At 34.9% G+C, this 16,037-nt stretch overlaps 1 protein-coding gene across 5 annotated transcripts in view; it reads right to left on the minus strand.

Moving 5' to 3' along the window:
* cu (curled) overlaps positions 1–16,037 on the minus strand; it is a 131,397-nt gene that overhangs the window by 34,027 nt on the left and 81,333 nt on the right. For 3 of the 5 annotated variants that reach the window (XM_067788271.1, XM_067788270.1, XM_067788269.1), the window contains one exon: positions 7,097–7,521. The exons of the other annotated variants lie outside the window; for them this stretch is intronic. In XM_067788271.1, the coding sequence (XP_067644372.1) occupies positions 7,097–7,179 (83 nt within the window). In that variant the 5' untranslated portion in view covers positions 7,180–7,521. The remainder of the gene's footprint in view (positions 1–7,096; positions 7,522–16,037) is intronic. 5 annotated transcript variants of the gene reach the window in all.

Consider the following 16,037-nt stretch of genomic DNA (forward strand, 5'->3'; position numbering starts at 1 on the left):
ACTTAAAGATATCTTATTTCGTTTTAATTGAACTAAATTTTATTTTACTTTAAACATTTTTTATTTTGTTTTTTTTTTTTATAATCTTATTTTAATTTACTTAATTTATATTCTTATTTTAATTTATAATCTTATTTTAATTTACTTAATTTTATTTTAGCTTGTTTTGTTTCATTTTATTTTATTGTATTTTATTTTATTTTATTTTATTTTATTTTCTTTTATTTTATTTTATTTTATTTTGTTTTATTTTACTTAGGTTTATTTTATTTTATTTTAAACACGCAGGTTCCGGCCCACTAATTTAAAGGACAATTAAAAGGAGCACGGCACACATTGGAAAAGAAGCTCGGCCTAAAATATCTTGCATTTATTTTTTATTATTATCCAAATTTCGACTTCCGTGTGAAGTCATTATCTGGAATCTTCTAAGCACAGTTTGAATTAATGATTATGACTTAAGGCTAGAGGACATCTAAGCGCAGTTTAAGATTCGTAAATATTCAGACTAAAGTCGAAATATTAATGAAAAATAACATAAAATACATATTTATAAGTTTTTTTTTAACCGGCCATGAGATCAATAAATTATAAAAAAAATCTATTATTTTATTGTTTAAATTAAATATTTTGTTATCAAAGGAGCCTATGTACTCGCAATGTCTTAATGAGACTAAATAAATTGCGCAAAAATGCAACTTTAAGGGCGAAATGCAACTCATTAGCGATGGTAAAAGAGAACATCTGTTTACAAACTGCTTTTCAAAAATATCACAAATTGCGAAGTGACTTTTTTTGTTACAGTCTAATGGACATAGAAACATTGCCGTGTTTGCTCTTTTACTTTCGCATTCTCATAAATATTTATATACATTTTCTTGTTTATTTTGATGCGGGCTTTAGATAACGAGAATAACAAAAAAATATGCAAAATTCGCGACGCGCCAAAATTTAGTGGCGTATTTTGATGCAGATAAATCTACGAAACGCTGCCAATCATTTACATATATAAATATGCATGCAAATTTTAGTTTTAAATTAGCTTTACCCGGCGTACGTTGTAACGCCCGAGATAGAATGAGTGTTGCGTTATTTTTTCTGTTTTGTATATTGATAATTTAATTTATTGTTCTGTAAATTGAATTGAATTTTGTACGCATATTTGGTGAAATTTTCGTTTAAAACATTTTATTATTGCATCTTATTGTAATTCATATGGGGTTTTTCGTTCGGTGCAAAGATAAACAAATTTTTTGGCGTTCCAACTCTAGAGCAAGCAACATATAGCTAGCCTGGGAAAAGCATGGACTCTCTAAATTTAATCCTGCAACAGTAAGCGATTGTCGTTGTGCTTTGTTGATTGTAATTGCAAAAGCAAGGCGTGCAAGAAACTATAAGAGCTTAAAATTGAGTGGTAAATCTTTAGGAATCATTGGGATCCGTGGTATGAGCACATCTTCACCTTTGCTTTTACCGCTGATTTCTTAACACAAAGTCCGGTTCCATTGCACAGTTTTGGTGGGTCTAAATTCCGAAAAAGCATGATTGGTGAGCCAATATTCAAAGTAAATATTTCGCAGGCATTCCAGGTGGTTCTAAAGAGTTTAGAAATTCAATTGGATAATTCACAATTTGATCTTCATCTGTAACTGTGTCGATCGATTTATATTTCGTCACTTCACCAGGAATTTGGTTTTGAATGCGATCGTTGATTTTGTATACATGATCATTTTTCGGAGCTTAGGTTGCTCGTTCGCATAGCCAAAAAAAAATTTTATTTTAAATTCTTAATTCTGTAATATGAAAAACCCCCGTCTTGATCGAAGGAACCTATACCCAAAATTTGGGGATGACTGAAGTGTGGGAAATACGTTTCCATAGGGAACACACACACACATAGAATTTATTTTTTATATACATATATAGATGGATGTAGACAGACTGAAGCTAACAATTTTTTTTAACGGCGGCAGATTACTAAACGTCCAAAAAGAATAACAGCCAAACTCAACAATGCAGTCAAACTTTAGGTGTTAAAATAACCTAAGTTTGTACGGCAGCCATAATTCTGAAAAATCCCATTTGTAGGGAAGGTGCCACGCCCCTTTTTACCAATTCCACATTTTACTGGATGTGTTAGGACTTAACGTCATCTATGTAGCTCCTTACCAATTCTCATTATCCTACCATTACTACATCCAGAGATATGCAGTATAATATATTCCATATGTATGGGAGGTGCTACGCCCGCTTTTTCCCAATTCCACATTTTCGTGGTGGTGTTAGGGATTGACCTCATATAACTCCTTACTGAATTTTAATGTTCTGTCATATATACCATCAGAGTTATGCAGTACCAAAGATTCCATTTGTATGGAAGGTGCCACGCCCCTTTTATATATCGAAATTATTTTTAGCCTAACACCTTCGTGTTGATCGAAGGAACCTATAGCCAAAATTTGATGACGATTGAAGTGTGGGAAATACGTTTCCATAGGTAGCACACAGACACACAGAATTTTTTCTAAAAAAAACTCATAACTCAGAATGGATAAACCGATTTGGGATTTCAAAAGCAACTAAGCATCATCTCTCCTTCCTGTATCTTTCCTAAAAATTTCATGGTAATCTTTGTATCCGTTCTCGAGTTATGGAGTGACAATCAAAATGTACACTTCTTTTTATATATATAAGATGTATGTACATACATATGTGCCTTAATTTTTGACTGGCATTACTTTGCATCAATCACGTGTCTTGATGTTATTACTTACTTACTTAATTGGCGCTTAACCGTCTAAACGGTTATGGCCGTCCAACAAGGCGCGCCAGTCGCTCCTTCGCTCCGCCAACCGGCGCCAATTGGTCACACCAAAGGAGTTTAAATCGTTTTCCACCTGGTCCTTCCAACGGAGTGGGGGCCGCCCTCTACCTCTGCTTCCATAGGCGGGTTCCGATAGAAACACTTTCTTGGCCGGAGCATCATCTTTCATTCGCATAACATGACCTAGCTAGCGCAGCCACTGTGTTTTAATTCGCTAGACTATGTTGATGTCTGCGTATAGCTCGTACAGCTCATCATTAAATCTTCTTCGGTACTCGCCATCGCCAACGCGTAGAGGTCCATAAATCTTTCGAAGAACTTTTCTCTCGAACACTCCCAAAGCCGCTTCATCTGCTGTTATCATGGTCCATGCTTCTGCCCCATATAGCAGGACGGGTACGATAAGTGACTTGTAGAGTATGATTTTCATTCGCCGAGAGAGGACTTTACTTTTCAATTGCCTACCTAGTCCAAAGTAGCATTTATTGGCAAGATTGATTCCTCGCTGGATTTCAGTGCTGATTTTTTTGCTAGTGTTGATGAAGTCTTTTACTATTTCGAAATTATGGCTGCCAACAGTAGCGTGATTGCCAAGGCGCATATGCGCTGACTCTTTGCTCGATGACAGCAGGTACTTCGTTTTGTCCTCATTCACCCTCAAACCCATCTTTACCGCTTCTTTTTCCAGTTTGGAGTAAGCAGAACTAACAGCGCGGGTGTTTGGGCCGATGATATCAATGTCATCAGCATATGCCAGTAATTGCACGCTTTTATAGTATATTGTTCCAGTGCGGTTAAGTTCTGCAGCTAGTATAATTTTCTCCAGCATCAAATTAAAGAAATCGCACGATAGGGGGTCACCCTGTCTGAAACCTCGTTTAGTTTCGAACGGCTCGGAGAGGTCCTTCCCAGTTCTGACTGAGCTGATGGTGTTGCTCAACGTCATTTTGCACAGCCGGATAAGTTTTGCGGGGAAACCAAATTCAGACATAGCGGCATATAGGCAGCTCCTTTTCGTGCTGTCGAAGGCGGTTTTAAAGTCGACGAAGAGGTGATGTGTGTCGATTCTCTTTTCACGGGTTTTTTCCAAGATTTGGCGCATTATGAAAATCTGGTCGATGGTAGATTTACCAGGTCTGAAGCCGCAGTGATAAGGTTCAATCAGCTGGTTCACGGTGGGCTTCAATCTTTCGCACAATACACTTGAAAGGACCTTATATGCGATATTAAGAAGGCTGATTCCACGATAGTTGGTGCATTTTGCAGTATCACCCTTCTTGTGGACTGGGCAAAGAACACTTAGATTCCAACCGTCGGGCATGCTTTGGTTCGACCATATTTTGCTAAGAAGCTGCTGCATGCGCCTTACCAATTCCTCGCCGCCGAACTTGAATAGCTTCGCAGGCAATCCATCAGCGCCCACGGCCTTGTTGTTTTTCAATCTGGTTATTGCTATTCTAACTTTGTCATAATCGGACGGGGGACATATATTCCATCATCATCGATTGCGGGATCGGGTTCTTCATCTCTGCGCGGTGAATTGCTGCCTCCATTTAGGAGAGCAGAGAAGTATTCCCTCCATAATCTAAGCACTCTTGATGTTATTACTATTTTTTATACTTATTTGAATATTAATGTTGTATTCTTGTTAATAACACATTTGGTTTAAGAAAATAACAGCAAGCCTGGTTTCAAGATATTTGATCCACAATTTCTTCAACAAAAAATCATTATACAACAAGTTAGAAATTCGTAGTTCGAGGGTGAACCGATGGGTAGGGTCGTCAACTGATTTTGGAAATTTTCAGCTGGTCTTTGGATAGTTAATGGTAAGAACAATACTCTACCAAACGGCTCAAGAGGCTTTTGATTTTGGCTTGTAAATGTTGGGGAAATTTCTTCTCTTAAATGTGAGCAAGGCCACCCCCTTTTTCAAAACCTGACTAAATGTATTAATTGTGTTCCGGGGTCAATCAATTTGCTAAACAGCAATAGTTTACCAGAATTCGCGATTGAATCGTCCCTAGTTTTTGGTTTTTCGAAATTTTTAACACTGAAATACACTGTAGACTCATGACGGGTATTCTGCCTGGACACTGTCTTCTGGCATAACATGCCTTTAAATTAGGCTTCGTCAGTGATAGCAGATGTAGAAAGTGCGGGTTGAAGGAGGATAGGATCGAGCACATTTTGTGCTCATACATTGAGCTTGCCAGGCTAAGACCCCAGCTATTAGCAGTGATACAGCTGTCAGATCTAAAAGTAGCAAGTGGCATAGGTCCTAGAGAGTTTCTAGTATTTGCCAAGACGACGGAGTTATTTTATACCTACTTGATATTGTTTTTCAGTTTGGCATAAACAAACTTCTAATAAAAGAAGTAAAGGTGTTTAAGTTCGGGTGTAACCGAACATTATATACTCAGCTCGAGCTTCACTTGCACATTTGATTGCAGATAAATTACTTTACTACATAACACGTGGCACCGCACGTTAAAAAAAAAAAATATCTCCCCATTTCCTCGTATAATAAAAGTTGATAAGTGAAATATCATTGATTCAAAACTATTTTTTGCTAAGTTGTAGCTTATTATTTTCGTCTACGACCCTTTTAAAAATCTTGTATATAAAAGTGGGCGTGGTCTTTAATCGATCTCGTCTATTTTTTCTAGAAATATTTCCTGCTATAGGGAAAATATGTGTACCCAATCTTATTGCGATCCGTTAATTTTTCTTCGAGTTATGGCTCCCAAATATAGAAAATTGCTTAGCCATAAAAGGGGCGGTGCCACGCCTATTTTTTTAAATTTAAAGTTTTTCCTATTTATTGTTAGAAATCCACTTGGGAAATGAAATACCATTGATATAAAGCTCTTTTTTGCAAAGATATAGCTTATTTTATTCGTCCACGACCCTTTTGAAAATCTTTTATATAAAAGTGGGCGTGGTTCTTAACCGATTTCGTTAATTTTTCTTCAAAGCATTCCTTCTAGCAAAGACAACTTTTCTGCCGAATTTTGTTACGATAGGTTTAACGATTTTTGTTTTATGTTTAATAATATTTGTAAAATTGATTTTATCACTAGTGGGCGGTGCCACGCCCATTTTAAAATTTTTTTTCGAATTTTTATAAAGAGTCTCTATATCAGTCCACATGTCAAATTTCAACATTTTAGGTGTATTATTTACTAAATAATCAGGTTTTTTGTGTTTTCCAAAATGCTATTTATATAAAAAGTGGGCGTGGTTATCATCCGATTTCGCTTATTTTCAATACCAATCTACTCTGGGTCCAGATAAGCTCGTGTACTAAACTTGGTGAAGATGTCTCAATATTTACTAAAGTTATCGTGTTAACGGACGGACGGACATGGCTCAATAACATTTTTTTTTCGATCCTGATGATTTTGATATATGGAAGTCTATATCTATCTCGATTCCTTTATACCTGTACAACCAACCGTTATCCAATCAAAGTTAATATGCTCTGTGTGCAAAGCACGCTGAGTATAAAAACGGACACATACCGTCTATGTCAGGTCCTCATGTGCCGGCTAGTTCAACCTAACCTAACTTATCATTACATAAAAATTCCCCCAATCCTTCTTTCCAATTATTACACACATTCAGTGATGGAAATGGAACAGGTCAATATTAATCTGAAGGAGCAGCACTTGATCATCATCATCTTTCCCCACATATCATTCTCTCCCTTAAACTTATTTTTATCCTACTCTTTCACCGTCTCTTAGTCTCTCTCCCTTTCTCCTTTTATTTCTCTTATACATATTTTAATTTGTTCTAATTTGGTTGATGGCTACTCAGTGAGCTTTTTCTTTGTCAACCTCAGCAAAGATCTGTACAAATCTAAAATTCCATATGGACTGCTGGGTGAAACATAACCCGATCTCTCTCTCTCTCTCTCTATCTCAAAATTTAGTTGAAGAACGCCCTATATCACAATTTTTTTCATAAACCTTTCAGATAATCTCGTCATGTATTGAATTTAAGCTCAGAACTGGCGTTTTCGAAACAAAACTTAAGATAGGGCGCTTAGATGTATAAGAATTGCAGAAATTGTTTTGCAATTTTTACAGAACGCAGTCACTCGCACATATTTGAGCTCAAATATCCTGTTTCCTCTTAGAGGCACTTACAAAAATGTGTCTCATATAATTAGGTATGTATATTTGGATGTATGTTTCTCACTGATGATAAGAAATAATGGAAGACAGTAAAATTCGTATGCACATAAATTGATCCATTTAGCCTTACCTTGGTATTGGCACTGCAACTCGTCGACGCGTAAATGTGCGTGACGTCACAATAAGTCGTGAGGACTTGAGTAAAAATTCCATGTTGCAAAATTTTTAATTTTTGTGGGTACTTTCACAAGCGTGCGTGTATGTGTGTATTTTAACTGTGTATCTCAATTAAATTAGCTAATTGAAGCAGTTAATTTTGTATTTAAAATTTCATATTATTTTTAAAAATGCCAAATTTAATATTTCGTTGAATAAATTTTTAACTCAAAGGCTTTCAGCAGTAGTTATAATGGAATACCTTACTACGCGAACCCAAATTGATTTGTGCAATTTCCGCTTTTCATTCTTTTTTAATTATTACAAAGTACTTTTATGAAGGTCTATAGACATTGACAATATCATTATGTCAAATATTTTTAGTTTTAGCATATGATCCTAAAAGAAAAAAATTAAAAATAATTAAGATAAATAAATATAAAAGACAATAGAACCTTTTTTGCGACTGTAATAGTGGGCTTTAATATGCATATTTTAAAGATCATTAAACTTTTTTTATATCTTTTAAAAACGTCTATAACTACATAGTTAAACAGTTTTCATTAGATTATAGTCATTACTTATTATATTGATAACATTTGAGACACCATGTCGTATGAGCTACATATTGTTGAGCTATGAATGTATAAGAACAAATATATCGCTCATACGACGTGGTGCTCCCGAAAAGGGATTTCACCAAATACCAAGGTCTAGTAGATCCATTAATAAAATAATTTAAAAAAAATGTTTAAGTTAAACGGTTTTATTGAAAACAATACTTACATGAAGTAATAATAATACTAAAAGCTACAAAATAATTAGGTAGGTCCTAGGTACTAGTCATCACACTCCTCATCAATCTATGGCGTTGATCAGACAATTAAATAAAGCGTTGGGCACGTGAAATTTCTAAAAATGTGAGGCGTAGCATAACCTGATTAAGGTTCAGTTGGTCTTATATATGACTATCAATAGAAATTTGATACGTCCAACGCTTTTATTTAATTGTCTGATCAACGCCATAGATTGATGAGGAGTGTGATGACTAGTATCTAGGACCTACCTAATTATTTTGTAGCTTTTAGTATTATTATTACTTCATGTAAGTATTATTTTCAATAAAACCGTTTAACTTAAATTTTTTTTTTTAACTAGTTTATTTTCAAGTTTTTAGTCTTTATTTATTGCTTATTATTTCTCATTCTATTTAGTTCATTTAGTGATTCATTATTACAAGGACTCTTTCCTGACAATTTGTTACAATCTAAGTCCTTAATACATATTCCTTCCAAAGACTTTACTCGACTCTGCGCCACGTATGCTTGTCCCTCCTCCAACTCCAAAATATTTTGATGTCACTTCCACCGGACTGTATGTAATATTTGTGCCAAATATGAGCCAAATCGGACATCATAGGTCGCTTTCTATTCATGTATGTATTATGCGTTCCAAATATGGACCAAATCGGACCACAAATACGATTTTTTTCAATATCTCGATCTTTGCGCCACCTAGCGGCGTTTTTTTTTCATAAGTCGCCTTCTAATCTTGTATGTAATATTTGTTCCAAATATGAGCCAAATCGGACCACAAATACGATATTTGTGAATATCTCGATCCTTGCGCCACCTAGCGGCGATTTTTTTCATAGGTCGCTTTTTATTCTTGTATGTATTATGTGTTCCAGATATGAGCCAAATCGGACCACAAATACGAATTTGTGAATATCTCGATCCTTGCGCCACCTAGCGGGGATTTTTTTCATAGGTCGCTTTTTATTCTTCTATGTATTATGTGTTCCAAATATGAGCCAAATCGGCCAACAAATACGATTTTTTGTGAATATCTAAATAAAACCGTTTAATAAAAAATCAAATTCTTCTGAGCGTATTTTTGGACTAAAGTTATCTCCTCTCCTTCGACGATAGCAAATCTCTCGAAAAGTACGTGCTCTGTAGTCCCATCCTCCTTGTCACAGAACAAACAGAGTTCGTTCACAGTCCACCCAGCCTGCGTATGCGGCTCATTGGTCTACAGAGGGCTATATATTAACTATAATACTAGCCTTATATTAAAATTAGCGTCATATTCTATCCACCGGGCAAGAGCTTTAATTATAGCAGACCCGTTATGCCTTGAGTTTTCGCTTATTCGACCATTTGCGGGGGCAATGCAATTTGTTGTTATTGTATCAACGACAAAGGCACTCCCCGAAATCCTATAGATGTTGATAGTCCTTCGCGAGATATAGTCCGGTACGTTCCGGTAACAAGCACCATTAAGGTACTCGCCCGACCATCTCGGGAACGATTAATATGGCCACATTAAACCTTCTTGGCTATACCGCCCCCATCCCCTAGTACCGTGGAATAGGACTTCCTGCTTGATTTGCCGAATATAAATCCGGTATATTTCGGTAACAGGAGGCACCATTAAGGTACAAGCCCGGCCATCTCGAGAACGATTTAATCCCCTGTTTCATGAGAAACTTGAAGTCAACAGAGTTTCGCCAGCTTAATAAACAGGATTAGTCACGGGTAGGTGAGGTTGACAATTGGGAAGCTATAAACTGCGCTGGAAGCCCCATGAAAGGAAACACAACCGCTTGAATGTGCTTTGTCGCCACTCCTTACAGGCAAGTAGAACAAAGTCAATTTATTCCTTTTTTGACAGTAAAATAAAGAGAATTCGATCTTACACAAGAATAGTGCCATGTGTGCAGCTTGATTATCGCTCAATATCGTAGATTTCTCAATACCGTAGCAACGTTTCGGATCCGCTGCATAGTAATGGATGACGCATACCTCTGCTTGAATTATTTTTTTTAAATACTTCTAGTTAACTAGTAAATGTGTTAGATTTGGAGAACGAAAATCTTTTTAAAGCCATCATAGACTTTTTACTCTTGAGGCATGCTTCAACTTTTAACGTATTCAATTCTTTAAGAGCCTTATGCAATTGAGAAGCTGGTAGGTCTGCTTTATCACCTATCGTTTCTGTAAGACATGTGTGCATGACTCGTATACTGAAGACAAATGCTGTTTATTGATTAGTGACAGTCTGAGCTCAGTCCGAGCACTGCAGCCTCAGAGTGCCTGTAAGCTATTATCGTCATTTCGGCTCTAGAATACACGTTTCCTCATAACAGTTTGCAGAAGTCTACGAACCGACCCTCAACTATCACAAAACTTCACACGAGGTGTGAAAGCAATCCTCCTTGTAGACATCGCATTATGGTTCTCGGTTACACTAGGCTGACCTCGATTCCCACTATTATATCACGCTCTTTTTTTGTCCTTCACGGCATATAGCACTAGCCATTCGCCACTGCGAGCTCTCTAAATCTCGATGGTAAGTGCTAATTTGCGTCAGATGTACTACGACTACGCGACACGTAGCGGAAGCTGCTTTATGTACACGCCCTTAAGGCCCCTTAACCAGTGAATTAATATCACTCATACCACATGGCGTGCCCACTTTCTTCTTTTATACAAAAACATTCCACAAAAAATTTTCAAATAATTTATGTAATGGAAAACATGTAAAGAATGGACAACATTTTAAAAGAGTGTATATACCTTTAACTTGATATTGGACACTGGAATCTTGTAGCCGGTGACTTTTTGAGACCTAGTTGCTTTTTTTCGGACCACTTGTTTGAAGCAATCAATTTTTTGAAAATTATTACTCTTCTGGAACCGGTTAAAATATTGAAAAACGAAACTTTTTTGCAAAAGGTTTTTTTTTTGAAAGAGTTAACGTTTTTGAAAAAAGTAACTTTTTCAAAAAAGATTACTTTTTTAAAAAAGATTACTTTTTTGAAAAGGCTAACATTTTTGAAAAACTTTCCTTTTTTAAAAAGATTACTTTTTTGAAAAAGGTTACTTTTTTAAATAGATTACCTTTTTGAAAAAATTTACTTTTTGGAAAGGTTCCTTTTTTATATAATATCGCTTTTTTTGAAAAATTACCCTTTTTTGATAAAGGTTACTTTGGCTGCTATATTGGAAGACGTTACCGTTATGAAAAAAAGATATCTTTTCAAAAGAAATTTACTTTTTTATTTAATAATTTGAGAAAAATTTTCCAAAATTTTAAATAAATTATAAAATTAAAAATTGCTTGAAATAAATGCGGGCAATTCCCGCTTAACTCATGGTAATTTACTTTTGTTAGAGAAAAAAAATTTAAATTTGAAAAAGGTTCCTTATTTAAAAAAAAAAAGGTTGTTTTTCTGAGCAAGGTTACTTTGATGAAAAAGGTTTTTAATTAAAAGATAGCCGGTCAATTATGTGTTTTACAGGCTTTTTGACCATTATTTGCTTAGTGCAAAGTTAAATTAAAACGTTTTTTTTTTTTTTGAAATATTTTTACTTTTTTGAAAAGGTAATTTTTCTGAAAAAGGTTACTTTTTAAAGCCAAATAAACTTTTCTAAAAAGCAGACCAAAAGTTGATTTTTGAAGGAGGTTCCACACGTTTACAAATGTTTCTTTTTTAGTTACTTTGTTGAAAAATATTTGTTTACTTTTCTAAAAGGGTACCTTTTTTGAAAAGGTAGCTTTTTTGAAAAATTTTACATTCTTAAATAGGATTACTTTTTTGGAAAAGGTAACTTTTTGGAAAAGGTTACTTATTTTTGAACATTGCTAACTTTTTTGAAAAAAGTTACTTTTCTGAAAAATGTTAGTTTTTTAAAAAAACTAACTTTTCTAAAAAGGTGCCTTTTTGGAAAAGGTGGCTTTTTTGAAAAATGTTACATTCTTGAATAGGATTACTTTTTAAAAAATATTACTTGTTTGAAAAAGATTCATTTTTTGAAAAAGGTTAATTTTTTGAAAATGGTTACATTTTGAAAATAGCTACGTTTTGAAAAAGGTTAGTTTTTTTTTTAAAAGGTCTCATTTCTAAAAGGCTGCCGGAAAATTCAGTTCAAGAATTTCTAAGATTTTTTTTTTTTTTTTGTATTTCTTTGTATCTGTTTTCTGCATGTCACTTCATTCTGGACGAAAAACCACGAATTCCAAACGAATAGCCCCTTCCTTCCACAGTCTACTTTCTTAGAAACAGTTACTTTTTTGCGACCAGCGATCGGTAGATCCCATTCCGGCACGGTAGGCACAGCGATACCAAGTACCTTGAACTTGAATTTGATTCACTCTTCTTTTTTTTAATTCAAAAACAATAAAGCTTAGTTTACGGATATTTTTAAAGCACCTCAAGTCACCGTATTATATATATTTGTTTTCATATAGAATGCCTAGATCAAAACAGCGGCTAACTCAAAAGATCAAAATTTTTAGAAAGCACGAAAAACTTACAGCCGCTCCCATACGTCATTTTTATTTTTATATTTTATAAAGCCTTTTCTCGCTTATTAGTGGTGGTATTTATAAATCGAATATACAATCCGGTAGGTATTGAATTGGGAAGCCTACAATACTCACAACTTCGAAATTTCAGATTTTTCAGTTATCTCCTTTTTGATCTGGGTGTGTAATATATAGTAATTATGTCAGTAGACATAGGTGTTTATAAAAAACAAAATGCCAAATCTGTAATTGAGAGATCACCTTATTTGAATGACCTTTGCGAAGCAAGAAAAATTGCGGTATCCAAAATTAATTATATCAAATAAAATAAATGTGTATGTTTGTACATATGTATATCGAAAAGATTGTCAGGAACAATTATTAATTAGCGTACATATTTGTAAAAAACGAAGACTGAACAAAACAAAATTTAATTCTTTTTTAAGGTCATTTCAACGAATTTTTGCACTTATGTATTTTCAATTATATTAGATTAGGTCTTTGACTTTTATAAACAAATTTTGACAGAAATTTATTTAATAATTTGGGAAAAATTTAAACAACGTGACATCAGGACGGACAAGGCGACAGCTGTTTCGATTATACCTTGTAAATCTCTTCAAAGCCTTTTCTCCCGGGAGTGGGAGTCGAACTCGCACCCCTGCGATAGTTGAAATGGTTGTAAACGCATTCAGCTACGTCATGCCTGTTGTGAAGTCTTTCCCAATTGCCTTCTTTATGCATATTTTAATCTTTTACACATTGCATACTTCGTATGCAATTATGTGTTAAAGCTATGCTTGGTACGGCGGTGACAGAAATTGTTAAGATTTGAAATTTACTAGCGCGAAACAAAAAAAAAAAAACAAAATAGAGTTGTAGTAATTACTCGCTTATAACAAAAGGCCGATCTTTTGAAACAAAAATAAAATTGTACGAATATTTTTAAATAAAGTGTAACAAGTAACAAAGATTTCAAGTTTTTTCCCAAGCAATACAAAATCTGATCTAATATTCGCATTGGGAAAACGGCTTAAGTGAGAAATATTATCGAGAAAAGATGGATTCACTTAACTATAAGGCCTGATTTCGCCATAGAGAATAGGTTTTCAAATTATTTTACAGGTGAGGGTGTCTGCTTTGTCCCCAAGTAAAGGCAAGTTGTGGTTAAAAAAAGATTAATGAGGTAATAAATACATTGGGTTAAGAATTTGATAATCATTAGTCATTTCAAGCTGTCATGGAAGACGACGCGAGAGGCTTCTTTTTGATTTTGAAGTTATGTTAAATAACGTTCTATCATTTACTAACTTGTAAGGCTTATTATAATTTTCAGATTATTTTACCTTGAAACCATTAGCAGAAACTCAGAGTGAATGCAAGATTTGCGCTTATTGCCGTCTTCTGCTGCCGCAGATCGTCTGTTTTCGTTTGCTGGTTTACTGAGTTCTTCACGACGTGACTCGCTTTTTGTTACCACTAAATGACAATAGATGTATAAAAAAAGTGTGTGATTCGTTGACCCCAGCACCACGGTACACTAACCGCCATTCTGGTACCGTTTTTGCTTTTGAGATTGGTTGCAATAACAATTTATGCTTGAAATCAATGATTGTAACAAAAATCTGTTTGCAATCACATACATACACATGATTTAAGATTGCAATAACAATTTATTGCACAATCAATGATTATAGCCGAGACATGCTTGCCATCAATGATTGTAACAAAAATGTGTTTGCAATCACATATGTACATACACATGATTTAAGATTGCAATAACAACTTATTGTACAATCAATGATTATAGCCGAGACATGCTTGAAATCAATGGTTGTAATAAAAATATGATTGTAATCACATACATACACATGATTTAAGATTGTAATTCTTATACAATCAATGTTTTTACAATGAACGTTTGTTATCAAAACGTCATTGCAATCAAATAATCAGAAAAAATTGTAGATTGTAATTTTTCGATCATCATAAATATAATCACACATGATTAAAATCAAATGCGATTGCAATATTTGTTGTAACTTATGATTACAATTAAATTTAATTGGAATATGTTAAAGCTCTGTTAGATGCCTTTGACAATACAGCTCATAATTATGAAAATTGTCAGAAGGAAGTATTACGAAAACTTCAATTAAAGACGGCACAATACAAAATAGAACCATGAAAGGGCTTCCTCTCATCCCTCTTATGAAGAAGAGGAGCTGCTGAAGATACGCTCATGAAAAGGAATCCAACGCAATTATTGCAAAAGGAAATTTCAAAAATTTGAGAGCATCCTGTACGACTTAGTACAAAGGGCATTAATGTCGACAAAGGAATGTGTAAGTGTAAAGCCTAGTAAGATGGTCATTATTCCCTTCATAAGAAAATGAGAATAAGTTTAATTGCAAAGAGTACCATTGAACAATGTGACCACATTTAAGTACCTCGGAATCATCTCTGGCACTAAGCTACTTTGTAGGAACATATTGGCAACACAATATCAAGGGCTTCGTCAGCATTAACAAAATGCATAGCCTATACCCACTGAGAGAAACGTTACACTTAACGACTGTCGAATCGCAATGAAAGCAATATCTTCGTAAGCAAATGCTGAACCGCTGAAAGACTAGTAACACCAGCCGTTTAGTCCCCGGACACAGAGTAGTGGATGATAACGAACAAGAAGAGAGTCTGGCCTAAATCTACTATTGCAATTAAGTCCCACACAATATTAGAAAAATATGTATATACAACCAAGACCTATATCTCCAAGGTAGTATGAGACACATAACTAAGCATACTCACACGTCACTGCAAACCTTACTATCCTTCTTCTTGGAGCAATAATGAGACTTCCCAAAGGTTTGGGTAAAGATACTAGTCCGACCATTGCGGCAACGGTTTGAGGAGTTTGGGGTCCCCTGAGTGTCGCCTGTTAAGTAAACAGGATTCTCCACAGGTGGGGAAGGCTGACAGTTGGGTTGGGGAATCTATAAATTGTGCTGACAACCCTGTGAAAGGTTCGCAATACATAACCCCTTGATATCCTCCTCAACTAAGAAGCCCATACAAGAAGAATACTAAGTATGCTAGAGTTAGAAAATAGATAGAAAATAGACACGTACAGTCCGTAAAGCCGACCATTATACTGAATTTCCTTAGGGTGCTCGGCAGTGAAGTAAATGAGTACACAATAGACCTATAGGTCGCGGTGCACTATCGCACCACAAATCTATCTAATTGGTGCTTGACGTTTTTAAATTAACCACAGCTCTAGCTAAACGATATGAAAAAGACTAGGAACTTTAACATGTCGTTGTCATTAGGGGTACCCAATTGCTACCGTATATAGACTATGCTCGCAGACCTGTGATTTGTTTATAGAGCTGGCCCTTTAACAAGATTTTTGTGGCAGATTTGTAATAGATCACAGTTTGGATGATTCCAAACAATAACTTGTTACCTTTGTATATGGTTGATTCCGGGATAGTTTTGTACATCGATATCTTTTCCAAACCATTTGCGGATTGTTTTCGGGTCTATTTTTGGGATTATTTCTTTTAATATGATTCCACCTATATTTCCGCATCATGTTT

Source organism: Eurosta solidaginis, chromosome 5 (genome assembly GCF_040869045.1).
Source record: "Eurosta solidaginis isolate ZX-2024a chromosome 5, ASM4086904v1, whole genome shotgun sequence".
Taxonomy (NCBI): domain Eukaryota; kingdom Metazoa; phylum Arthropoda; class Insecta; order Diptera; family Tephritidae; genus Eurosta; species Eurosta solidaginis.